This window comes from Lepidothrix coronata, unplaced genomic scaffold, assembly GCF_001604755.1.
Source record: "Lepidothrix coronata isolate B3197 unplaced genomic scaffold, Lepidothrix_coronata-1.0 Scaffold42, whole genome shotgun sequence".
NCBI lineage: Eukaryota > Metazoa > Chordata > Aves > Passeriformes > Pipridae > Lepidothrix > Lepidothrix coronata.
The window spans coordinates 4,349,621-4,375,320 of record NW_016690222.1 but is presented as its reverse complement, the minus strand read 5'-3'; the positions used below and the strand labels follow the sequence as shown (position 1 = coordinate 4,375,320).

The window sequence follows — 25,700 nt, the reverse complement described above, 5'->3', positions numbered from 1 at the left end:
GCAGCCTGGTCTGGAATGGGATTAGGAGGAGGTTGAAAGACTGAAGGAGAAGTTGTGTCCCTATGGCAATGATTCTCTCCTTTATCTTCAAGAGAGAAGTTGAATAAGCAGTGTCTGCTGATATGTCCTTTATCTAGAACATTCAAGTCAAAGATGAAAATAATCTTCTCTGATTGCAGTCAATTTATGTTGTTTGCCACTACATTTGTTGGTACTTTGTAGTTTCAGATGCCAGCACTAATGATTTGTAAGGTTCAATAATGTACAAGAGAGCTCTGTTTTGGGTAACTGCTGGTTCTCTTATAGGATGAAGTTACAGAAGTAGATGATACACCACTGGGGGATCCAGAGATTTTCTACTGCTACAGGACAAAAAATTATTCCTTTCAGGGTTTACCAGTAATAGAGACAAAATAAATAGACTGTACTGCGATCAAGTAATGTTGGATTTATAGGTAGGAGTCGGGATTTGATAACAAATCTAGTGTTTTAGGCATACTATATTTTTCTCAAACAAACTCTAAACAAACCCAAACTAAAAACCCTCTGGCTTGAAATAAAGAGCTGGTAAGAATCACTCCCCTTCTCTGAGTCTGACATTCTTGAAACTGAAGCCACCTGGGAGCACTTATAGCTGTGAACTTTTGATGATGTGGAAGCCAAGAGACTGCCTCCGATTCTAATTTACAGTACTGTAGCAATCAGGTCTGATCCCTCTTAAAACTCCCCTGACAGTCAAAGAGTGCTGGGTTTTGGCTCCTTTCCATTTTGAAGGATATTTGCAGTACAGGTACTTCAGTGACAGTTGTCAGTTTGCACTAAAGTGGATGGGGAATAGCCTTTTCGGTTGACTTTTTTACAAGTTTGTTATTTTTCTTTAAAAGACAGCTGCAGCTCACATCTGGCAAATCTGGCAACCCTTGAGGCTAAACTGATACTGAGTTTCCCAAGAGCATAGCAGAAGTGCAATCTGATGAACCTTTTCTCATCCATTTTTTATTGAGTGGACTTCCAGGACTTGGCTTGCTTTTGGGCAACCAGGGAGAAGAGTAGGAAGAATTGTAGGAGTGCTTGTGACTTAAAATGGAATCATTTAATTTGTAACATCTTTAGAAAACAGCAGCTCCGTGTGCATGTTGTTGTTATTTACCTCTGGTTGTTTCAATAGGAGGCATTTTGAGCTGCATCTCGGTCATAAGCTGGAGGTAGGGTGTTAAGACAGGGCATTTGCAAAGAAAGATTTTCAGCCAAACAGTTGTCTGGTGCTGTGGGGCCCAAGTGTATGTCTATCAATTTGATACAGAGACACAAAAGTGTTAAGATGTAGGTTGTAGTAGGAATTTTGGTATTTATTCTGTTTTTATACTTTTATTATCCTGTTTATAAAGAATTCCTCAAAATCTGAAAGCATTTTACCTTTTTTATATTACCATCCCTCTTACATACTCCCAAATCATTTCCAGAGGAGTGACTGGGTTCACTTGCAGACACTACTGCACCTAGAATGGTTGAAGGAGAGGTGACTGGAAGAGTCTGCCTCACTATCATTAATGGTGAAATATGTGTGTGCAGCACAGCGTGCCACCAGGTGGTTAGCTGTGCAGCTCTCAAGTACAAAGGTAAAAGTAAATATGAGTTAAGCACTCATTATCAAATATAAATGGGTATTTGAAACTTACACCAGTAATTTTGTAACTTTGGCAACCGGTGCTCTTGGGTATTGCCCCCTCCTGACCATATATTGATGTTCAGGACATCAATATATATGGTCGGGAAGCAAAGAAGGGAAAGACTTTCCATGAGTAAAAGCAAGAAAGACAAGTGCTGAAAAGCTGTTTTTTCCTCCATTATGAATTCAGGTGGGTAAAATGAAGGATATGCACTAGAAAGCTGGTGTAATGATTCAAATAACTGGAGAAAGGGCTGCCTCTGTTTCTAGGAAGCACTTCATTGACCAATGTGATTTCATACTTCATTGTTTTTTAACCACATACCAAAGGCTTATTTGTAGCATAAAGCCTTCGGATAGTCTAAATGGGAAATTTTTAATTTTAAGATACTTTCAGACGTGGAGTGGTTGAGGTTGGACCTATTGAGGTCATCTTGTCCAGCAACTCCAACTCAAGGAGGGCCGCCCAGAACTAATTACCTGGACAGCTTTTAAATATCTCCAAGGATGGAGACTTCATGACCTTTCTGGGTAGCCTATGACAGTTCTTGGAGATTCTCACAGTGAAAAGTGTTTCCTGATTTTCAGAAGACCTCCTGTGTTTCAGCTGGTGCCCATTGTTCCTTGTGCTGTCACTGAGCATGACTGAAAACAACCCGGCTTGGTCTTCTTTGCACTCTCCCATCAGGTGTTTATAAACACTGATCTCCCTCTTCTCAAGGCTGAACAATCCCAGCTCTCTCAGCCTTTCCTCATGGGAAAGATGCTCCAGTCCCTTAATCATCTTGGCATTCCTTGGTAGTGTACAGTTAGAAAAGCCATCATTGATGGCAACTTAAGCATCTGATCCAGTTTATGCATATGAGACATATAAATTAGCAGGCAATTCACTCAAAATATGACAGACTAGTAAAGAGAGCTTCTAACATGCAGAAGCATTAAATAAATGCAGACAAGAGGTGACTGTTTAGTGGATAGTAGTAGACTCTTGGCTGAAAAAGGATTAATCTTTTTGCTGTGGAATGTCCGGACTCTTCAGTCTACACATTTGATGCATGGATTTTTGGTTTAGGTTTTGTTTTTTGAATGAAGCAAAGTGATCTCTCTCTTCCCAGAAGTTATTTCTGTTAGGGAAGGATCCCTGACAGTTGTTGATGTTTACCGTGAGGATTGCTTTGTCATTTAAATGTAGTTTGTGGGGTTTATATATATATATATATATATGTATGTATGTATGTATGTATGTGTATATATAAGGGCATAAGGGAGTGTGTTCAGATGGGCCGTAGAAAATTTTGCTAAATTTAGGTCTGTCTTAAAGTATTGTCATTCACTTCTTTAAATTACCTGGTTAAGCCTTTACCCAATTGCTTGCAGAGTGATTAAGCGCTTACCTGTGAAATATCCTGTAAATATTTTGACATAGATTTCTAACCTTGGATGGCAGTATGTCATTGTGATAGACTAAAAATACCTTTCAGAAAGATAGAGGTCATAATTACTGTCATTTATCCATCCTTCCATATTTGCAGCATAAGAAGAAAAGCTGGAACTATAAAGCCTATGAGATTAATTCCTTAAGAAAAGCTTTTAAGTATCACCAGTTTTGGAGAGAACACTCCAAAGTGGGGAGAACACTCCAAGAGGATGCACGCACTACCAATGAGAAGGGGATTGTTAACGTGTATAAACATTCACAGACACAGTACAGTGTTTTCACAAAAGATATGAAAAGGTGTGTAAAAGATGGACAGCTAAAGCACACTAGAAGCAGTACTAGTATTATGTTGTTTATGCTTTTCTTGGTTTTCTCTTTTTTTTTCCCCTTACATGAACATGTCTATATTGTGATATGAATCGTAATTTCCAGATTTTGGCTCTCTTCTGACATGAGAACCATGGTTTTAGAGTATGGGCCCTACATTGCTGATTAAATAATCTTGTTAGTATAGTTCTTGGTGTGTGGTTTTGTGGGGTTTTTTAGTTATTTCTATGTAAATATTTGTAGTTGAGGAGTCAATACCCAAGAAATTAACGTATCATTATGAAGTGCAGTGCCGTTATAGGAAACCTGCAGCCACAGATGGCAAGTTCATAATACCTGCAAGTGAGTACTCAGGACCCACAGCTAGACTGTAGGTCTGCTTTTAGAGTCCTTGTAAAAAGAGCATCTCTGAAAATTCTGCCCCTCTAATGCTGTATTAATGCAATTGATTAACTTTAAATTCAACCTGAATTTTTTTTTAATAATTCTATTTTTTATTGTGTGCTGACAACCACAAAGGTGAATTTCTGGCCTAGAATGTACTTATCTACTTGCTGACAACCTAAATTTCTTGAAGTCTGGCTTTTACTGACACCTTTGCAGCTGCATTATTTTAAATCTGCTTAAGCCTACTGAAGATGTCATAGGGAGACAGTGGGTTTGCAAATCTATTCCTTGACTCTTATTAAAGATATGTGCAGTATAATATAGTACTGGTGAAATAGTATAGGGAAGGAGGGGGAGTCATTCCAAGGCAAACACTCAAACTGGCAGAGTTACTGCATCCTGCCTCTTGTGCACTGTGGGAGTGAGAAGGTGGAAAGAGATGCCCATCTATTCCCAAAATATTTTCTAGGGCTTCTTGCAGGACAGGGATAGCAGTAAGGAAATTTCTAGCAAAACCTACTATTTCAGTGCATGTTGAAACTCCTTGCTATAATTCTAAAATGAGTAGTTTATCAGCATGCTATAGTAACATGTATATTAAATCTGCCAACTCAACCTTGTCAAATCAATCCTGTGACAATTAATTCTGTGACAGACCCAATGCTTATATGTATAAAAGATTGTTTGTGATGACAGAAAAATAGTGTTTCTGACATGTACATGTCCCCACTCACAGAGACATGAATACTGATTGTATTGATTTTAAGCAGTAACTCATGGATAAATTTTTAATGCAGAGTCAGTTCTTATATGGCACTCTAAATGCTAAGCTGAAGGCTAAACGTAAATGTTTGCAATCTTCAATCAAGAAACTTCAATGGGAATGTGGGAATAGGTAATTGGCAAAATTATTTACTGACTTTGATATGAATGCTCATTCAGTGCTTGGTTTCCCTGGAGCCAAAGCAAGAGATAATTGCCCCAGCCTTTAGACTCTATTTCCTCTGCTCTAAGATAAGAGCACATTTCTAAGGTGATTATTACTTAATTATCCACATTATGCTGCTAATACCCACCAGATAAACACAGCTTTCTCTTTTGAGTGTTCCTGAACAAGAATATTAAGTGGTCCCAGGTTGGCAATGGGGAGCCTAAACTGGGCTTGTCCCCTTCCCTGCCTTGTCCCTTGGTGGGAAGGACAAGGCCTGCGAGAGCCTGATGGGGTGGGAGCCTTGAGGGGCCAGTAGTGCCTCCCCTGAGAGACTGGCCATGATGGGGAGCATGCTCCATGGAGGTGCCAAGGCAGATGGTATAGGAAACAGCTGTGAATTTTTTTTATTTTATTTTTTCATAAATGTTTATTAAACTCTGATTGGTATAACCCTGTCTTGTTATACACAGTTGCCTCCAGTGTGCATATATAAATATATACACATATAATAACTGAAATAATGCCATATCATCTCCTGTGTTGCTACTTGAGGCACTTCCGATTGAAAGGGTAGTCCTCAGGACTGAATTTTTAGATGTGCTTCATTATAGTATTAATATTTCAGAATTTTGCTTTGTTACTTCTGGTGGTCTAGGAGAGGATGGTAAAGGGTGCGGAATATTTTGGTTTTAATCCCATTATATAATTTTTTGCTAGGTACATATTGTTTGAGAGAGGTATAATACTACTATTAAAAACTAGAAAAAAACCCTCATTTTCTTAAGCATCTATATATATCAGCTATTTAGGCAAAAATATATTGAGAAAAAAATTGCTCTCATGAAGTAAACTGCCATATTTTATCCAGTTTCTGTGGAAATGGATGTGCTATAATTTTCTCTTTGCTTTGCAACTGGGTTAAAAACTAGCAATGCAGCAATTGCAGACAAGGCTGAGAGGCTTAAGCTGATGCCTTTCTGGTTTGGTTTATATTGAACCATAAAGAGCCCTAAAATCAGTAGTGTCATGAAGAGACTGCATTTGAGGGTGTGAGTAATCGGCCTCTAACAAATGTAACTTTGTTGTATATAATGACATTGTCCTATTCATTAAGTTGCTATTTTAAGTCAAACTTTCCAAGAAGCTTTCAATGGCAGCATTGTTTTGGGCAGAGAAATGGAAAGTGTACTGGTTTTGTCCACTTGGTAGCAATTTCTACGGTACAGGAGATGTCATAAATAATTGAGCAACAACATCGACAATCTTATAGAATTTTTAATTAAAACACTAAGTGTTGTTTGGTTTTTGGTTTTTTTAAATGTTCAAATGCTGATTACCTCTGGACATGTGAATAGAAGAAGCCAATCAAACCCACATATGTGAGTCAATGCCTGTGAAAGCAGGGCTTGAAGAAGAGCAGATATATGAGAGTGGCATTTTCATAAATACCTGTCTCCTAATCCCAGTTTTCTAAATAATGTTACAAGTGCCGTGATTTGCAGGACAGAGAACCAAATTGTCTGCAGTAACAAGAATGTAAGTAGTTATCAGAAGAATTTCTTTGCCAAATGCTAACAAACTATGTTAAATGGGTTAACCTGAAAGTCAGCAGCCTTATCTATCTACCACTGTCTTTTCCATGCCGGCTTCTGTGTTGTCCTGAGGGAGAGGATTTTGGTGGCAAAGGGAGGGTGTCCTAGCACAGCACTAATCTGCAGATAAAAGGGAGTCACTATTCCTTTTTATCTGGGGAGACTGTGGGTGGTGTGCTGTGTCCAGCTTTGGACACCTAGCTCAGCCCCTTGCCACCAACTGCCACCTGCCACCTGCACTCTGAGAAATCAGATGAGAGTTCAAAATTCAAAATAATTCTCTCCACTACAGCCATCACTAATTTTTTTTTCCACAGCAAGCAAGCAGACATTTGGAGGAGGAAAAAACTGCAAATGGAGGCAGCAGACTGATGAATACTATGGTATATCTTGTTTGTGTATAAAGTCTGGCTCGTATTTCATAATAATCTCAACTGTTATTTTGATAGTTTACTGTTATTTCAACCGGTTTTACTTTTCAGTCTGCAAGTAGCATCTTTACAGGAACTGGGTTTCAGGGCATGAAATAAAATTGTATTCTGCTCATGTTTCAGCCACTCAGGTTTTCTATTTGTTCACATCTGTATTTTATAGAAAATTGATAAGTGCTGTAATTACAACCTGCTGAAAGCAAGTAGGTCAGAGCTACGCTTTCCATTCCAGAGGGGCTGCTGGCACTGGAGAGACAGAAATATAGCTGGATGTTTTTTCTTGTCTGTTTGTTGCTGCCATTCATTAGACTCCTCACAACTGCTCACCAAAATACTTTCAGAGGTACTAAACAAAATCAACCAAAGCACCTGTGTTTAAAAGGTCCCTCTCTACTTATGTGTTGTACTTCTCTTGCAAAAGATTTTTTTCAGGACATAATGGAAGAATTAGACTAACTGTTAAGGGAAAATTTGGAGTGCAATGAGAATTTCATCACATAGACAACTGAAGAGCTGGTGAGGGAAGATGCCTTGCTGGATCTCCTACTCAAGAAAAAGGAAGAATGGGTAAGGGATGTGAAGGTTGAGGGCTGCCATAGCTGCAGTGACCAGGAGATGATAGAGCTCAAGATTCCAAAAGGATTAAGGCAAAAAACAGGATCACATCCCTGGGCCTCAGGAGAGCAGATTTTGCCCTGTCTGGGGGCCAAGAAGAATGTCGAGATACTGCCCAATTCTGCATGGACGGGGTTAGGAAAGCCAAAGCCTGGTGAGGGATATGAAAGGTGACAAGAATTACTTCGGTAAGTACATCAGGAGAAAAAAGGCAGGATGGGGAAAACACTGGTGAAGAGGGCCTGGTGACAAAGAGCACAGAAAAGCCTGAGAAATTAATCCCTTCTTTACCTCAGTCTTTACTGGTAAGACTAGCCTTCAGGAAGCCTAAATCCCTGAGATGAGAGGGGAAGTCTGAGGCAAAGGAGATTTCCTTCTCCTTGGTGGAGAAGGATCAGGTTAGGGAACACTTAAGCGAACTGGATGTACTGAACAAGCTGTCCATGGGATCTAATAGGACATACCCATGAGTGCTGTGAGAACTGCTTGATATCATTACAAGACCACTCTCAACTATCTTTGAAAGGTCGTGGGAAACAGAGGAAGGTCACGAAGACTGGAAGAAGGTGAATGTCACTCTGATCTTCAAGAATGAGGATCTGGGTAACCCTTTACTTTTGTTTGCATTTAAATCAGTGATGTGGATTATCAGTGGCAGTTACTATCGTATCTTCTGCTCGCTCTCTTATTTATTACTGTAGAAAACTTATTTGTGGGCTAGGTACCAGTTGCATTTTACAAATATATAGAGAAGCACAATTGCCATGATTTGCTCATCATAAAATAACCTTTCAGCAAGCAAAATGCCATCTCTATTGAAGAAAAATGAATGGGTTTGCTACGTGGTTTTGCAGGGCCAGGATTACATACTAAGTGTTCTGGCTTGTAGTCATGTGAGTTATCCACTGGACCTCCACTTTGCCTGGGCTGGGATTCAGAATGGTTACTGTATTTCATAAAAAGGTTACCTATTTCCATATAAAATGCAGATGACTTATCAGTGTCTTTCTCGTATGTGTGGCCTTTTTCTTAACTCCATTAAACCTAAACTTATGAGACACACAAAGCATTGGTAGTGGATTCTATCCCTTCCTCCACTTTTTTCTGATTTTCCAAAATAAATTTAATCTCAGTCAAAGAGGTATTAGATACAGGTAAAAGGAATTTCATAACATGAAGTGTTGCTGCAATGTGGTTTTCTTTGTGTGATTTTTAAATAATTTGCATTTTTTTAATAACCAGATCACCTTTTCTAGATGATGCGAGATAACCTAGTTGACAATTCTGTATTGTTTTATTTACTATCAAGATGGGATCTCCAGAAGTTAGATTTTTAAGCTCTAGACATATTCCTTTGAGCTAGTTACCCTAGACTCTCCTTCCATAGTCAGAAAATAAGTAATTTTGAAGTGTAGTTTCACCAAGAAAGAATTATTAGAGGTCAGTGTATTGGGTCTGCACAGCAAGGTTCTGGTAGTGGGGGGGGCCACAGGGGTGGATTCTCTAAGAAGCTGCCAGAAGCTTTCCCCATGTGTGACGCAGTCAATACCAGCTGTCTCCAACTAAGTAATTGGTGATTGATCTGTCCTTATCTCAACTCACGAGCTTTCATTATATTTTCTGTCCAGTTGTTTCTGTCCAGTTGAGGGAGGGAGTGATAGAGTGGCTTTGGTGGACAGCTGGCATCCAGCCAACATCAAACCGCCAGAGTCAGAAAACCAGACATTTTCCAAGTGTTTATCTGACTGTACAAAGACAGTGATGAACAGGAGCACCAACAGTTAATCTGTAAATACTCTGTTTCACAGATGACAATGAGACGGGACAGATAGCAAAGCATAGACATAAGGTGGTCTGTGTGTGGGGGGTGGGGTCATGTTTATTCTCGTGTACAATGTATGTATCTTTAAGACTGGCACCTAGTAATTCTGTGTGGCTCTCCTGGATTCTCACTTTTAATAAGCATACTAACATAGAGCAGGTTTCAGTTTAAATGATACCTTTGTGTTGGCCACACCAGTTTGCTGGCAGTGCTGGGATGCTTGGGAAAATGAACTGAACCAGCCCACTTCTGGCAGCTTCTCCACTGGTGTCTCAGAGGTGTTCAGAAAAGCAGGTGATGAAAACACTACCCACCTCTTCTGAAGGTGGTTGCCACACTTGCATGCAGCTGTTCTAATGCATAAATTTAAGTTGCAAAGACTAATTTTTTCTGGGACATCATGAAAGCTTAAGTGGCACTAAAGACAGAAGATACATTCCCAAAGACATGAGCCAAAGATGATTTCACCTTTCCTGGCCACAAGAACATTGTTTGAAGAACACAACATCTAGCTGATGATTACCGAGAGCTTTTTTGCTTGTAAGATGAAAGAGATCTCTTCCTGCTCAAATATTTTTTTCCAGTAAAAGTTGTTTGGGGTTTTTTTTTCTCATACCCCACTGTTATTAATTTACACCTTGTCAGGATTTGTAAGACTGATTTTATTGCTGTTGTGGGAACAGAATTCTCAGCCATATGGCATGACATCTTCATTTCTGTGTGACAGGAGACATGATCCATTATTCAGTTTTGCAGTGCAGCAAATGTTTACCTTTGGGAAGGTTTTTCTTAGGGAAACTTCATAGTGAAGTAGAGAAGAAAATATNAGACTCTCTCCAAAGGGTAGCTTGTACTGTAAATGCTTAAAAAATATTTTTGCCTTTTGCATAAACCTAAAGCTTGCCTATTATATTAATACATTTTTAATTTGACTGAATTTAGCTTCCCCCCCATTTTTCAACTGTAGAAATAATAGAAGAGATGACAGAAGCCCTGACCCAGGACAGTCAGGTGACAGGAATTGTCATGTGCACACTGACAGTCTGTGTCCATTATCTTTAACGTAGCGGGACTGGTGTCTCATAATCTATCTTGTTTATTGAGACCTGAACATCTGAGGAACCTTCTCTTGGTCCAAAAAGAAATAATACCACCACTACTAAGATGACTGTTTCATAGTGGGAGTTCCCCTGAAGATGAAGCCCCAATGGCAGAGGAACTTCTGCACTCTAGTTTCAATTAGATGCATCAGTCTTCATCTTCTCTGAGAAAATGAACTGATCTGTTAGTAACATTTCAGCTCAAGGGTGTTTTGTAATAAAAAATTAAACAAATATGCTGTCAACCAACCCTATCCATTCTGGGCTGTGCAGAAGGGTGTCTCTCCTGATGTGATGGATAGGAAGGCATTTTAGACTGAGACCTAATTCTTCTCAGGAAAAGTATCATGTTGGCTTTCTCTGGTCTGCCAAAATAACAGTGTAAGAGGCTGGTTAGTGAGTAAAGGAGAAGGTTGTGTGGAGAAGTGAGGGAGTGCTTACCATTGTGTTGTGCATTGAGGACCAGAAGTGGTCGTGCCCTTCTCCTGTGCCCTTCCCCAACCCCCTTGAGAAGAGCCCTATGACAAGCTGGTGAGAAGTGGGTGTCATTCTGTTTCCCTTGACGAGGACCAGGACCTTTGTGGCACAGTACAAAAGCATGAAGTTTAAGCTGAGAGTACCTTCTGCACAGGTGAAAGCATTACAGAGCTCTGGCACCTACTACCTTAGCAATCAGGGTACTGAGGGTGGAAGTTGTAGATATGAGCACTTTCATAAATTGTTCTCAAAGTCAGGTCCTGGTACTGACCCATACCCCACTTCTGCTGCCTTCAACTCTATAAACAAATAATTAAAATGCTTACTTCTTTAAATGACAGATTATGCGGTTTAATACACTCTTTAATATAGCAGTCTCCTCCACTTTGACACATTTATTTTTCTAAATACAGAACTTAATATATTGCTATTTCTATAATTAAATTCCTTGTTAACTGCTGAATCACTTAAATACCATGTGAAAAACATGATCTTTCCCTACAACTTAATTGTTAGGCACCCTTTCACAAACTGAGGGAAAAGGTAATTTTCGTTACTTTGACACTTATATTTGACATTTGTTAGAGTTTTAAAAACAAACAAACAAAAAACAACAACTAAACATGAAAATAGTGCCAACTATTACTATAAGGAAAGAGAATTATTAGGGTTTTTTACTTTTTTTCTCCTTTACACATAGTAATTCTAACACAGCCATTAACACAATTTGCATTAATGCAAATACCTAAAAACAGCACATGGTAGAAAGTATTTCCTGGCTGAATACCTAATGCTGTGCTTCAGTTGAGCATGTTGACTGAGTACCACCAAAACCTGAAGACTAATTTACAGTTCTCATATTTGACAGGGCTTCATACATTATTGCTGTTTTGTAATACATACATATAACATTTTAAAAATAAAAGCAGTCTGCTTCTCAGTGATCAAATTTACTACCTATCATGAAACTGAGAAGGATTCCAGACTAAATCACTGAAGATGGAAAACTGGAGAAAATATGCAAGATATATGGAGAAAAACCACTGCTAAATCTCATTTATATAAATGCAAACCATACTGAGAAAAAGCTAGCATATAGAAATTGACTATCACAGCACTCCCATGTTAATCTTCTTCAGAATGAAATTTTCAGCATTCAGCAATGAGATGTGCAATCCTTGAAGACCCAAAACCTGGAAGAACTCCATACTTTTTCTCATGTTACTGCAATATATATCTTTTATTTATTATTGTCTCAGAGGAAGAATGTTACAATGTAGTGTTTGAAGCAGCATTTACTTGGCAGCAGAGGACAAAGGATGCATACAAACACAGGCAGAAAAACAACTTTATACATAACCTCATATTCAGAACAAAAATAAATCCCACCAAATTCACTACTGAGTTCTTTTTATACTTATGTTGGGGAATATTTTTAAGGATTCTTTGCCTAGAGAATAATGTAGCTTGATAAAAGTACTTTGCAGAGAACAGAATATAAAGCTATTTCCAATACTACTTATGAAGATAGGTCTGAGGTAGAAAGGTGGTCATGGCTTTCCCCTTCTGTAAAATGTGGGGTTTTTTCTTTTCAGAATAACTACACTACGTTTTAATAGCTGAAGCATTTATAGAAGCCAGCTTCTTCCCACCTTGACAATTTTGCTCCACTCCCTTGAGGGTAATACTTTGCATTTCTATTGAGCTTTTCAGACACTAACTAAGCAAGTCCTTTGAGAGTTAAGTACTATCATCCCCATTTTACAGATGGGAAAACAGAGGCAGAGTGGTTAAATAATTCGTGAAAGGGTTCAGAAAGAACAGGCACTGGTGCCAACACTAGAAGGTCGTCAACACGGTGCCTCACTCCTTGAGCAGCAGCAGTCCAGGAGTGAATACTGTGGGTGCAGGACAGTCTAGTTGGCAAAACTTCACAAAAACTCTAGAAACTCCTGACCTGCTGTTTTAATGTCCTCTAGCATTTTTCAGTAGCAGTAGAGAATTTACAACCCTTTCAACACCATTTTGAGATAGTTTTCTTTTTCCTTCAGTAATAATTAAGAACAACACAGTTGTTCTCTACTAAACATGAAAGATATTGCATGCAGTTTTACCAATTAAAGGTATGTCCTGGAATTAAAGCAAGTGTCCATGCAGCATTGTAAACTGTGAAGGCATTAAAATCTCTTAGGATAATTTTAAAACTAGAGATCAGCTGATCAGTGATGTAACTTTTCCATAATTATCCTTACCAGAAGTACATAAATAAATGATTTCAAAGATAAGGATGATCTGCAAGATTACAATGCCAAATGATAATATCTAAGTGCATTGCAGTTTTGGAGAAAGTTCCATCGCTAATAGTATTGGAAAGGGCTTTCTAAATGTCTCTTCATTTCCAAGAGGCAGACAAAAGAAGGGGATCTCACAGAAATGAGCTTTACTTCATAGACTGTAAATTCCAAAACTTGAAGCAAGTTTGGCACAGCAGGGAACAGCAAAGCTTTGTCTCTGAACAAATTTGGGAAAGATTACACTAACTTAGATCTTACTAAAACCAACTTAAGCTATCATCTAAGTCCTCTTTTTAGCTATCTCCTGATTAAAAGTAAAGTAAGGCTTAAAAAAATAATCCTCCGAATGGAGTGTGTTGGCTGGAAACAACTAAAAGAAAGTTAAAATACCATTTTGGTAGACAAGAATGATGATTATGACTTGAAATGAGAGTTTACCTTTTTTAATTTAATTAAAATACTGTAGCTTGCATTCAACGGCAGTTTTTGTTAACCAGTAACAATAATGCAGATTATGGGAACTTCAAATGTCAATGTTGAAAATAATACAAGGATATTTTCTGAAATCTGTGTGGTCAGATGGTTAGCATATAAATGATCAGTACAGAATATTACATGTGTGAGAATATAACTAAGAGTACTTTACAATGCAAAAGCAAAGAGCTGAAAGGAATGTATAAATGTAACGTTTTGCTCCAAACTCCTTATGCAGTTCTCTTTACGATTATCAAAAAGAACGTATATAAAGCCCCTGCCCCTTTTCCCCTGGCTGTATATTTATACAAATCAGTGACAAATATTCCACTGCTCATTAATTTACAGTTGCATAGAGAGGGAAGAAGGAAAAAAAAGATACTATAAAAACAACATCCTCATCTTTGGGTATTCAGTGTTTTACTATTTCAAGTTGAACACGCAGTCAGAGCAAACAGCATGTTCCAGGGTCCCATGCAGCCTTCTGATGAAGTGGAACTCACGGTTGGCAGTTTGTAGAAAAGGGCTGTGCTGCACGTCAGGAAGCGCTGGTTGACATCCAAATGAACACTTCACATTGCCTGTCATGATGAGAAACAACCATGTCAGTACATGTTAACACACAGAGAAACCTCTAATTACTCTGGGCTCATTCAGATAAGGACTGTGACGTCATCTCACAAAACCTCTGTACTTTAAAAAACTAGATGTATTGGCCCAAGATTCAGCAAATCACTGCGGCATATAGGCAAAAGAAATCTAATTTTACAATATTGCAGTGTTTGAAATTCATGCTGTGTGAGGCCCAAAGGACGTTAGTCTACAGAGCAGTAAATACGACTTACAGACTCTCTTCTGCACCCATATGAAGAAAAAAGTTTAGGCAAACTACTGTCCTATCTGAAGTCTAAGTCAAAAACGGAGATGATACAGATCCGGGATTTGGACTTGGCCCACTCAAATGTCAAACTTATTTCTAGGCTCTTGTTTCAGAATTCTGTTCCTGAACAGACAAATGTGCTCTCTCTAATGGTTGGAGAGGGTAGATTCTCAGAGAGACAGTGTGGGACACATATCATATTAAAAAAAAAAAAATCAAATGTTTTTCAAGGGACATAGTCTTATTCACTGATAACACTGAAAGCTATTTCTGTGCTTGCTTAGAGGAAGGATTTCTGAAAAAAAAAACAAACCCCAAACCCAAACTAGCTTAATTCACTAATTTATCAAGAGACTGAAATAGAAAGTCTGAGTTAACTGAGTACAGGGCCTGATTCATCTAATTCTCTCTAGGAATTCTGGTTTTGGAGGACAATCCTACTATCCCAGATTCTGCAATTCAAGAAACCATTCACAGAAAGTATTTCTGAATTTTTAGATATTCATTTCGGAGAGGTCTGACCTTGCAAAAAGTGGATTAATGGATAAGGTGGAGCAATTTGGGAGAGTAAGTAGACTTTCTCCCAACCACTTAATTCTTCTGAGGTCTCACACAGTAATTTGTGGTAGTTTAAAAATCTTATTTAACAATGAAACTTTGAAAGAACTCTGCAATTATGCAAGATTATCTTCTGTCATACATGGGCTCCAATGGCAACCTTAACCTATAGCAAGTGTTTTTCCTACTTCGGTTACTTATAATAGCAATTTGACTGATCATTCATACCAGTCATATTTTCAAGAACAAGTATCTAAATACTAGGTTGTTTTCCACATTTTTGTGAACTCTGAAAGCAGCCAAATTTCTCCTTTGGGTTTGTGAAGTGGTTGCCTATTGAGAGAAGTCAGCTTAATCTAATGCCTGAAGTGCTGTGTGGCTCCTGATCCTTGTCCACTGGTGCCCATGGATCCTGAAACTGGAGCAATAGGCACCAGGGCACAAGGACATATGGATGTCTTTGCAGAAACCAGCTTTGATCTTGCAAGAGGATGATGGCTTGGAACTAATTAGCCCTGATAAATGTAAGCTGATTCCATCTGGTCAGCAATGTAGAACTGCACATCATAGTACCTTTGGTAATGCCTAATCTAGTAGAAATTTTTTATTACCTTTGTTTTGCTAGAATCTTCCTGTTCTATCAGTCTAGCTTCCAGACCTCTAGGGAAAAATATAGAAAAAACCCCACTCCACTTTGCCTTAATGCAACTTTTGCTTTACTCTGTTTCCATGACTATGCAACTATGTAACAATGTTTCATACCTGTGGTCTGCCAGTGAAACTTGCTGCAAATGAAACAAAAAATAGTTAGAAATTTACATGAATCTGCATCTTGACAGTTTAAAAACAAAGCTATTGTCAGGAAAATATGTACTATAGAAGAACAAAGTGACTCTTATCATTAAAAGACTAAACATTTAATTAGAAATGTGTTGTAATGGATAATACCTAACTTTCCTCACAAATTTAATTTACTTTTAGCAAATTTATACCATTATAAATATGTAGATAACGTGAATTTTCCTGTGTTCTTAAGGGAGTTGATTCAGAAAGATTCCCTCCTTGATCTGCTCTTGTCAACAGAGTGGATCTCAGAGTGGCCATCTTGGCCACAGCAACCATGAAGCGATAGAGCTTAAAATCTGTGTTGACAGGAGAAAAAGTGTCAGCAAAACCTCAACTCTGGACATGAGGAGAGCAGACTTCAGGCTGCTCAGGGAATTAGTAAGGAAGGTCCCCTGGGAAAATGTTTCTGCAGGTGCTGGGGTCCATCAGTCTTGGTCACTTTTCAAACCACCTCCTAAAGGCACAGGAGCAGCAATTTCCAAATGTCAGAAGTCAAGCAGGCAAGGCAGAAGATCCTTGGCTGAGCAGGAATCTTTTCTTGGAAATAAGGCAAAAAAGGGAAGTGTATGCCCAGTGGAAGCAAGGCCAAGTAACATGGGAAGAATTCAGAGATGCTGCTTGCTGCTGTAGGGAGAAAATTTGTGTGGCCAAAGCTCAACTGGAGTTGAAACTGGACAGAAATGTGGGGGACAATAAAAAGAGTGTTTTCAAGAATAATAATGGCAATAGGCAGTATAGAAATATTATTGCCTGTTACAGGATGAGGATGGTCACCTCCCAAACAGGGACAGAGACAAGGCAGAGGTGTTCAACACTTTCTTTGCCTCTGCCTTCAACACTGATGAAGGACCAAGGGTGTCTCAGTGCCCTGAACCAGAGGACCATGACTGTGAGAGTGATCAACTCCCATCAACCCTGAAACTGTGCAGGATCTGCTGCTCCAGCTGGATCCCTACAAATCTATGGGGCCTAATGGAATTAATCACAGAATCCTCAAAGAGCTGGCTGATATTGCAAAACCTCCCTCAATGATTTTTGAGCCATCTTGGGAATACAGAGAGGCCTCAGCTGACTGGAAGCTGGTGAATACTGTCCTGATTTTCAAGAAGGGAAGAAGGAGGACCCTGGAAACTACAGGCTTGTCAGTCTCACTTCAATGCCTGGTAAAGTAACAGAGAAGATTATTCTGAGAGGTATTCTGGGAGGAAAAATACCTGAAAGACAACACAGTCAATGGTCACAGCCAGCACAGCTTTATGAGAGGAAAGTCCTGCTTATCAAACTTGATTTCCTTCTATGACAAGGTAAACCATTTAGTTGATCAAGGGAAGCCAGTTGATGTAATCTTTTTAAATTTCAGTAAAGCTTTTGACACTGTCTCTCACAGGATCTTTACGGACTAAATGTCCAGCACACAGCTGGATAAACACATCATGTGGTGGGTGAGCACAGAGCATAACAGTGAATGGGGTAACATCAGGCTGGTGACCTGTCACTAGTGGGGTTCACAGGGTTCCATCTTGGGCCCTGTGCTCTTCAACATCTTCATAAATGACCTGGACACGGGACTGAAAGGGATACTAAGCAAGTTTGCAGATGATACAAAACTGGGAGGAGCTGCTGACTGCCTCAAAGGCAGGGAGACCGTGCAGAGAGACCTCAACAAATTAGAGGACTGGGCAATCACCAACCACATGAAGTTCAACAAGCAAAGGTGCCAGATTCTGCACCTGGGATGAGGCAACTCTGTATGTTTGTACAGACTGGGGAGTGAAATATTGGAAAGCAGTGCCACAGAAAGGGACCTGGGGGTCCTGGTCAACAGCAAGCTGAATATGAGTCATCAGTGCTCTGGCAGCCAGGAGGGCCAACCGTGTCCTGGGGGGCATCAGACAAAGCATCGCCAGCTGGTTGAGGGAGGGGATTGTCCTGCTCTGCTCTGCACTGTTGTGGCCTCACCTGGAATATTGTGTGCAGGTTTGGGAGCCACAAGAAAGACGTTAAGCCATTGGAGAGTATTCAAAGGAAGGCAACAAAGATGGTGAAGGGCTTTGAGGGGAAGCCATATGAGGAGCGGCTGAGGTCACTTGATCTGTTCAGCCTGGAGAAGAGAAGACTGAGGGGAGACCTCATCATAGCCTACAACTTCCTCGTGAGGGGAAGAGGAGGGACAGGCACTGATCTCTTCTTTGTGGTGATCAGTGACAGGACCAGAGGGAATGCCCTGACATTGTCGCAGGGGAGGTTTAGGTTGGATATTAGAAAAAGGTTCTTCACTCAGAGGGTATTTGGACACTAGAACAGGCTCCCCAGAGAGGTGGTCACAGCACCAAGCCTGACAGAGTTCTAGAAGCATTTGGACGATACTCTCCGATACATGGTGTGACTCCTGGGGACGGTCATGTACAAGGCCAGGAGTTGGATGTGATGATCCTTGTGGGTCCCTTCCAACTCAGCATGTTCTCTGAAGACCAATGACATTAAAAAGGAAGTAAAAGAGGCATTGTATCCTCAGTGGATCTGAGGGACAAAATTAAACACAACTACAAAAACAAACAGACAAAACCAAAACAAAAACCAAAAAAACAAAGCCACCAAACAACAAAATCCACTGTTATAAGCACTGCTGCCTTACTATATGAATAATTGCTTCATAAGGAATATTTGGAGTAAATAGAAATACTGATTTCAAGATGATTTATAACATGAAATCCACGAAAACAAATATAGCAACTAAGACAACTGTCTCTATTATACAGCCAAAAGAGATAAAAAATATCTTCACAAGATCTAGATGCTAGTAACTTCTTAATGAAAGCTGCAGCCACAGCAGAAGAGACATAGTAGAGATGAGATTGTCAAAGAAATGGGGGCTTATTTTTTTTATATAATTGGACATGAAATGTTGCACATGAAGGCTGTTTTGATAAAATTTAGCTTGGGTATAGCTAAAAAAGGATAAGGATGCTATTCTTTAAGGTTAGGAATACAGTGATGCCTAGAGAGTCTGTGGAGTCTGAGTCATTTAAAGTTTTACAGAATAGGTTAGACAACTGTCTGTCTGGGAAGACCGATCCCTCTCAAATGGCCACAGGAAAAGATGGACTAGATGGTCTGTCATGGTCTTCCCTAGAAAAACTCAGAGTTTAATGCACTTTTTTGGGAAGGACAGACTAATAATCTTCATTCCAGGCTTCTAAAACATGTAAGATATGAGTCTTACATGGTTAAAAAAATATACTCCCCAGTAAAACATGTTATAGCATGACTGAATGAGAGCAAATATAAGAAGTACCTACTAACTGGGGCAACGTGATTTAGCTTGACTTCTGCAGCAGCATGTCAATGACAAAGGGAAAAATCACATGAAGTTTGGAACTGTGATTTCTTTTAATCTTAAATGCTCAGATACACTTCACAATACAAAGGGATGCGGGACCATGATTTTCACTCGCAGTACCCTCCTGCCTCGTTCAGGGTGTTTGTTCATAGAATCAAAGAACTTTTTTTCTATTTTTCCCCACTGTGGAGAACAGCCATCACTACCAAGCTCGCCCTAACACAAAGCAATTTGCTTTAAATTCATCTGGGCCAAATGACCATGTACTTGTATACTCCTTGTATATGCAAAACAGTAATTTGCAAAACTAAGAACAAATAGTCAAGTTGCATTTTCTACTGATTTGTATACACACACACGTGACCTCGAATTGTGCTGAGGAGCTTCACTATCTGTTGACTTTGAGATGCTTCTTGGAATCAAACCCTCAATATGCAAAAAGATGGCCTCTGAACTATTGAACTCACCAAAAATCAAAAAGGTCAGCTGAAACAAGACCTTTTTTACTAGATCGAAATTTGCTTTCTCAAAACATGCAAAGTGCATCTTCTGTGACGCAGTTGTTCACAGCCAAGCAACATATGTACAAGGGATATTTTAATGAGTTTCACCAAGTTTATGAAATAGTATAGAGTTCAATCTTGATGCTTCCAAAAGGACTGCACATAAACACCCTCTCTCTTACTTGTGATTTTTAAAACTGACCATCATTATTACATTTCATTTAAAAAATTGTTGAAAGTCTGAAAATATATCAAAGCTTTCACTATTGTTTTTCTAAGGTAAGAGAGTTGCAAGATATATATGTACATATGTATGTATTTAACAAAACCCACTAAAATACATGAGATAGCTCCTCACTTTTGCAAGTGTAGTGACACTCTAAAAGGGGCAGGATCAATGGAAATGTATGTTAGCTAATACAAGACATGCATAGGAAATAATTGGTTCTCCTTTTGATCTCTCTTTAATAGACATTGAATAAAATACCAACTTCCAATGCATTTAAGCAGGGAAAGGTGCTATGTTCTGCATTCACAGATTTCCTCTGGTCTGTTAGTTTAATAACTAGTTCAATAATTAGTCCAGGCAGTCAGGACTGGGCTATGTTCCCTCCTGTTGCCTAAGGACTTTTTTTCCTCCAAACTTTATTACAGAAACTCCATTCAGAAATTCTGAATTTACATTCAAGTTCTACAAAAGGTTTCTATCAGAAGCTAATGAAATTCTAGATTTCTCTTCCCTTACGTGGGCACAGCTGGAAATTCCATATTGAGCTATAGGCTTTTCTTATAGTGAATCACTTCCACTTAAAACATTTGTTTACTTACCTTCACAAATAGTGTCTACTGGGGAATTTTAAAGAACAGATTTATGTAACTTGCATATCTTGACAAGAAAACTCCTTAGAGATATTTTTTCCCTATTGAATACTGCAAGAATGACATTTTTTCTTCAAAAGACCACCTCAAATTCAGTACTATTCTCAGAGACATATTTTGTTAAACTTACAGCAGCAAGCTGGAAATGTGTTGTTGATCTGCTCCATAACATCTGTTAGATCTGTGTTGGTATCATGAGGTGGAACTAACAAGTCATCTGCAGATATGACAACAAATAAATTAATTTTGTAACACAAGGAGAAAAATAAAAAAAGGGACCACAACATTATAAAAGGCATTCTCATCCAACCTTCCACTTAAGAACACCTTTATATTTCAAGGGAAAACACTACCTGAAACCTTTGTAATATGCAGGAACTGTCACTGATAACTGCCAGCCTCGGGAGAAGAGGTGAAAGTTACATTTTGATTTGCAGCAGAACTCATTTCTCTTTTATTAAAGCTTAACCGTTGCATTCAAGACTTAACTAGAATGAGTCGCCAAGAAAAAAAGCACTATATAAAAATCTATAGTTAAAATAAGTAAAATGTTTACAAGATCAGGGAGTTAAACTCAGCTGCTCAATTATAATTCTGTTCCATTTTCAAATGATTTGTCATGTAACTTTCTGAGTAAATACACCATCCTTTTCCTGAAAAACCCCCAACATGTATCTTTTAGATGGTACCAGCTATCTGAAAGAAATGTACCAGCCATTTCACTAGTGTTAAAATCCTCTTTGCTACTTCTTTGTCAAATGCTGCTTAAAATTAGCCAAGAGAATGGTTAGGGAATGCAACTGGCTCTGTTTCTGAAAGTCTTATTAGACAGCATCTCTCCTAAATCTACCATTGCATGAAATCAGACCCAAAGAAGTCCTATGTTTATACAGACAAAGTAAAGACATATGTCAATGCTGAATTAAAGATTTCCAGTGTACAAGAGAATACTTTTTCTGTTTTCCACAGAAATAATTTTTAATCTATAATCCAAGGCTTAAAAACAAAAAAAGAAGGAAACTGCATCCAAGATAATTTGAGAAAAATCTTTTATTTTTTCCCCTAATTTTGAGCATTCAATGGTCTGTAGTTATTTCTGCTAACTCCCAGTGAAATTAATGAGTTATGATATTGGAGAATTTAAAATAATCTTTCAAGAGATAAATCCTTTCATGTGCAGAGGCTTTACCATAAATAGCAAATAATTCCTAAAGATGTAAAGCCTTTGGGAGTGGGAACATCAAAATACTAGGATAAAGAGAGGTTACACATGAAATTCTAAAGCAGACGGAAGCATAGATTACATGACTTGGACATATGTTCCTGGATCTGACAGATTACTTGGATCCATTTGTACTGTAGGACAAACAGCTGTAGGCCATTTCAGTCCAATGAAGGCTGGTTCCCTTTTCACTGAGCATGGATTTGCCCAGCAAATTCACTTGGTCAAAATGGATGGGACCAAGGAGTCTATCAACAAAAGTCTGTAATCCAGAGTCACATGATTTCTATGATACCACAGCTGTTTGAAGCGTGGGGAAGCAACAGCTCCAGCTGCGTGAAGCAGAAGCATCACAAGATCGGTTCCTTTTCATTCGTAAATCTTTTGAGAAGATGCCAACAAATCTATTCAGTAGTCACCTACAGACCCATGCAGCACATTATCTGATCAAAGCACTTACCTGCCTGATGAAATTGTGAGCTTGTGTCTTGCTCGAGTGAGTAGCTGAGGGCAGAGTGCTGGGGCGAAGCACAAGGGGAGGAGCCATTAACCCGGGAGTCTGACTCGGGCTATGTTAAAGACAATAAGACACAAATTTAGATTATTGTATCCACAGAAGTTAAGTGTGGGGCTGTATGCAGCCATCTTGCTCCTTTCCTTTTTCATTTGCTTTCTTTTTTGTTCTCCAAGCTATTGAGAGTAGGCTTAGGTCTATATAACTGTTAAGAGGGAAAAAAAAAAACAACCAAGAATTTTTTAAAAGAAAATTTAGACTTAAGTATAGTACTTATGAGACTCCAGTTGATGGTCTTGATAAAACAATATTCTGTTGCAAGCATGCATCACAGAAACACAGTGTAATGTACAACTCACACAGTTTGCCAAGGCTCTCTGTCCAGCTCTGCAGAAAGACTACACAATGGGATTACTGGGGTTGTATTTATATGTATGGATATATACATCCATATACACATACACAGGGGACATTCAGCTGAGGTCCCCTAAGAAGCTTTACAAGGATGACTAGTCATGCTTAGAAACAACTGTTCCATTATGAACAGTTTTTTAAAACTCCAGAATCAAGTGAAGACTAAAGACAGATTCAAAACAACTTTTCTATATCTAAAAAGCCATCACTCTTGCTGATGCTGTTTCTCAAGAGTGTGGGAGACATCAAATTCGCAGGAAAAGCTCTACTATGTAGTCTTCTGAAAACTACAAGGAGGAACCTATATACTTTGAAAACAAGCTTTTCTGGACTCTTAAATTCACTTGAATAACCAAACACCTGTGTTACATTTAGCTGTAACCACATATGCGCTTGAGATTACATGTAAGTATACATATATGGACACAAAAATAAGAAAAGACCATAAGACTTCTTCACTATAACAATTTAACTATTGGAAGGGATCTTGTTCAGGCATTTTTTTCCTTTCTTTCCCTTCTGTCTGATAAAAAAAAATCCTTTAAGGAAGAGAGTAGTAATACAATATTTGAGCTCCAGAAGTGATTGTTCTGAAAAACACAGAAATAGGTGAAATAGTATTTACATCTGCGGTGGATGCAGCTGAAATGGTTGCTGCTATCATTTATCTTTTTGATTGCAAATCCTCAAATTACTTCTAAATAGCTTAAAGAGCAGGTTATTTAAGTAAAACTATTAAAAGCAGATACTGAAGTAATAAAAAAAGCAATTGCTTTTAAGATTTTTTTGAAACTGAGTAAGTACCTAGAACAGCTACAAAACTCAATGCAAAGAGTTAAAATACAGAATGGCTGTTAATTTGCACACAAGTTTTCTCCTTTGCACCTCACAGCCTTAATTGCAATACTCCATTTTTTTGAGATAACTTACAGTCTAACAAAAAAATCTTCAACAAAACAAAAGACTGTTGAACAATGAAAGATACTTTTTCTTCCATAGACAGTAGTTAGAAGGAAATGGTCCCTTGAGCACTCAAACCTTTTTTTTCTCCTCTAAATCTCATCTCTTTCAGCATAATAATACCAATTACCAGCTTTGACTAAAAGAATAAACCAAGAAATATTGCTCTGCATAGAAGACAAAGAAAAATGGAAATGTTTTCAAGCCAAATTAGGGTTTCACTGTCAAGATACTTCTATGAACAGTGAATTACTATCAAGTAGCTAAGTAATTTGCTACTCAGCATCAGGCTTCAATCCAGCTACAGAGTCTAGGAACAATGAGTGTGGTGATTTTAAATCAGTGAAGCCTGGGGTAAATAACCCCAGGCAACTCTGTATAGCCAGGAAACACTGTTCAAGATGATGTTAGAGCTATAATGGTAAAGAGCTAAGGCAAATTGTTTAAGGGTTAAGAGTCACTTCAATACAGAACAACGAAGCTAACGAGTGGCTGCTTGCTCACTTCACAAACAGATGAACAGAGAGAATGTGAATCATTCAAAATGCAAACTTGCATCTGGACTGGATCTCTGTCCCTCTTCAAGCAGTAACTATGGATTATGCAAAGATGACCGAAGGTGAATGAAAAGAGAAGATCTGTGTTGGACATACAAAACTGCAGCACAGCAACACATGGATGAAGGATAGTGAGGTTCTGCAAAGTCAGCTCTAACTAGGACGGAAAGGAAATGCCTACAAACTCAGGTGATGAGTTAGTGAAGGTACCACTTAGGAGTACTACTGCAAATGACAAAAAAAGCACTGCAGAGCATTAAGGGCTCAGTGGATAAACTGAGAGAAAACAAAACATACTTGGAATACCTTACATTAATGTACCACATATTGCTGCAGCAGCCAGAGTGAAATATGGCAGTTGGATTTACAAACAAGACAGAACCCCAAAAAACGCCATCTCCTCCTAATCAGAGGGTAATGTCTCATTACTTCATTTTCAATTAAATACTGTGATAAATGTTACACTACATATTTCCAGTGACTGCAATAACAAGAAAAGACAAACCAAACCAAACCTTTCTTCTTAAAAATTCAGGACAATACAATTAAGCAGCTGAAGAGTGGGGTTTGGAGCAGAGAGGGAAGGTTTGTGGTAGTGGTATAATAATCAGGTACTGGAAAATGTTAAATGCAAAATAGTTGAGGATATAGCTGCATGTATTTACATGATTTAAAGATTTTACTGGTAGAGAACCTGAAAAAAAAACCCCTGTAGAAAATCATTAATTCCAATTGCATAACACCTACAAAATATGAGCAATTCCATCATCAACCCACTTCAGACACCATGAAGTTAATGTATTCTTATTCAAAACAACTCAGTGGACAACCCTTAAATCAGAAAACAAAAGCAAACAGCCCTCCATGTTACAATATGCCTGCTGCTGCTTCTTGAAAGGAATAAAAGCAGAGATATTGAGCATGCCTCTATAGGCATAAGAGGGAAGTTTCCATCTCCAGTCTCAGGAAGTTTTCAAACATCTTTTTAGGCAAAATCAAATAAAGATATGAAGGGATAGATAAGTTCTTCTCCAGAAAACTCCAAAACTGGGGGATTTTTCTGTATTACAGCAGTTTTTAAAGCATTTCAAAGGCGATATTTATTTCAATGAGTTTTGATCTACAGTGCCTTATTTCACTGTGCATCCTGCTGATGTCTTTCCCTACGAAGAGCCTGAAGTGCTCTGTGGCTTAATGGGTAGTTAAGACATACCTGCTCTTTTCTTGCCTTTTGTTGCTTTTGCTAAAAACCAAACTAAACCCCAAAATCCCCAATCTGGATCACAGGAAACCTCAAAAATGCCAATTTTTGCATTCACTACAGAAGTTTCTTCTTGCTCCAGACTTATTCTCCCAGCTACAAAAGAAAAAAAACCCCTTTCCTCTGCTCTTCTGATAAAGCTGTTCTGCTTTCAGTTGAAGAGGAGTTGCTGTCCCTATTTAGTCTCTTAAAGTCTGATCCTATAGCTG

The 25,700-nt window shown here is 38.6% G+C and overlaps 1 protein-coding gene across 8 annotated transcripts in view; it reads right to left on the bottom strand.

The window, feature by feature from the left end:
* Positions 1 to 11,172: 11,172 nt before the first annotated feature.
* Positions 11,173 to 25,700, bottom strand: part of UTRN (utrophin) — a 368,451-nt gene continuing 353,923 nt past the window's right edge. For 4 of the 8 annotated variants that reach the window (XM_017813718.1, XM_017813716.1, XM_017813719.1 and 1 more), the window contains 4 exons: positions 22,246 to 22,354; positions 20,694 to 20,780; positions 15,758 to 15,780; positions 11,173 to 14,138 (listed from right to left, as the gene is read on the bottom strand). In XM_017813718.1, coding sequence (XP_017669207.1) covers positions 14,130 to 14,138; positions 15,758 to 15,780; positions 20,694 to 20,780; positions 22,246 to 22,354 — 228 coding nt within the window. In that variant the 3' untranslated portion in view covers positions 11,173 to 14,129. The remainder of the gene's footprint in view (positions 14,139 to 15,757; positions 15,781 to 20,693; positions 20,781 to 22,245; positions 22,355 to 25,700) is intronic. The other 4 variants (XM_017813722.1, XM_017813723.1, XM_017813721.1 and 1 more) reach the window with 2 other exon arrangements.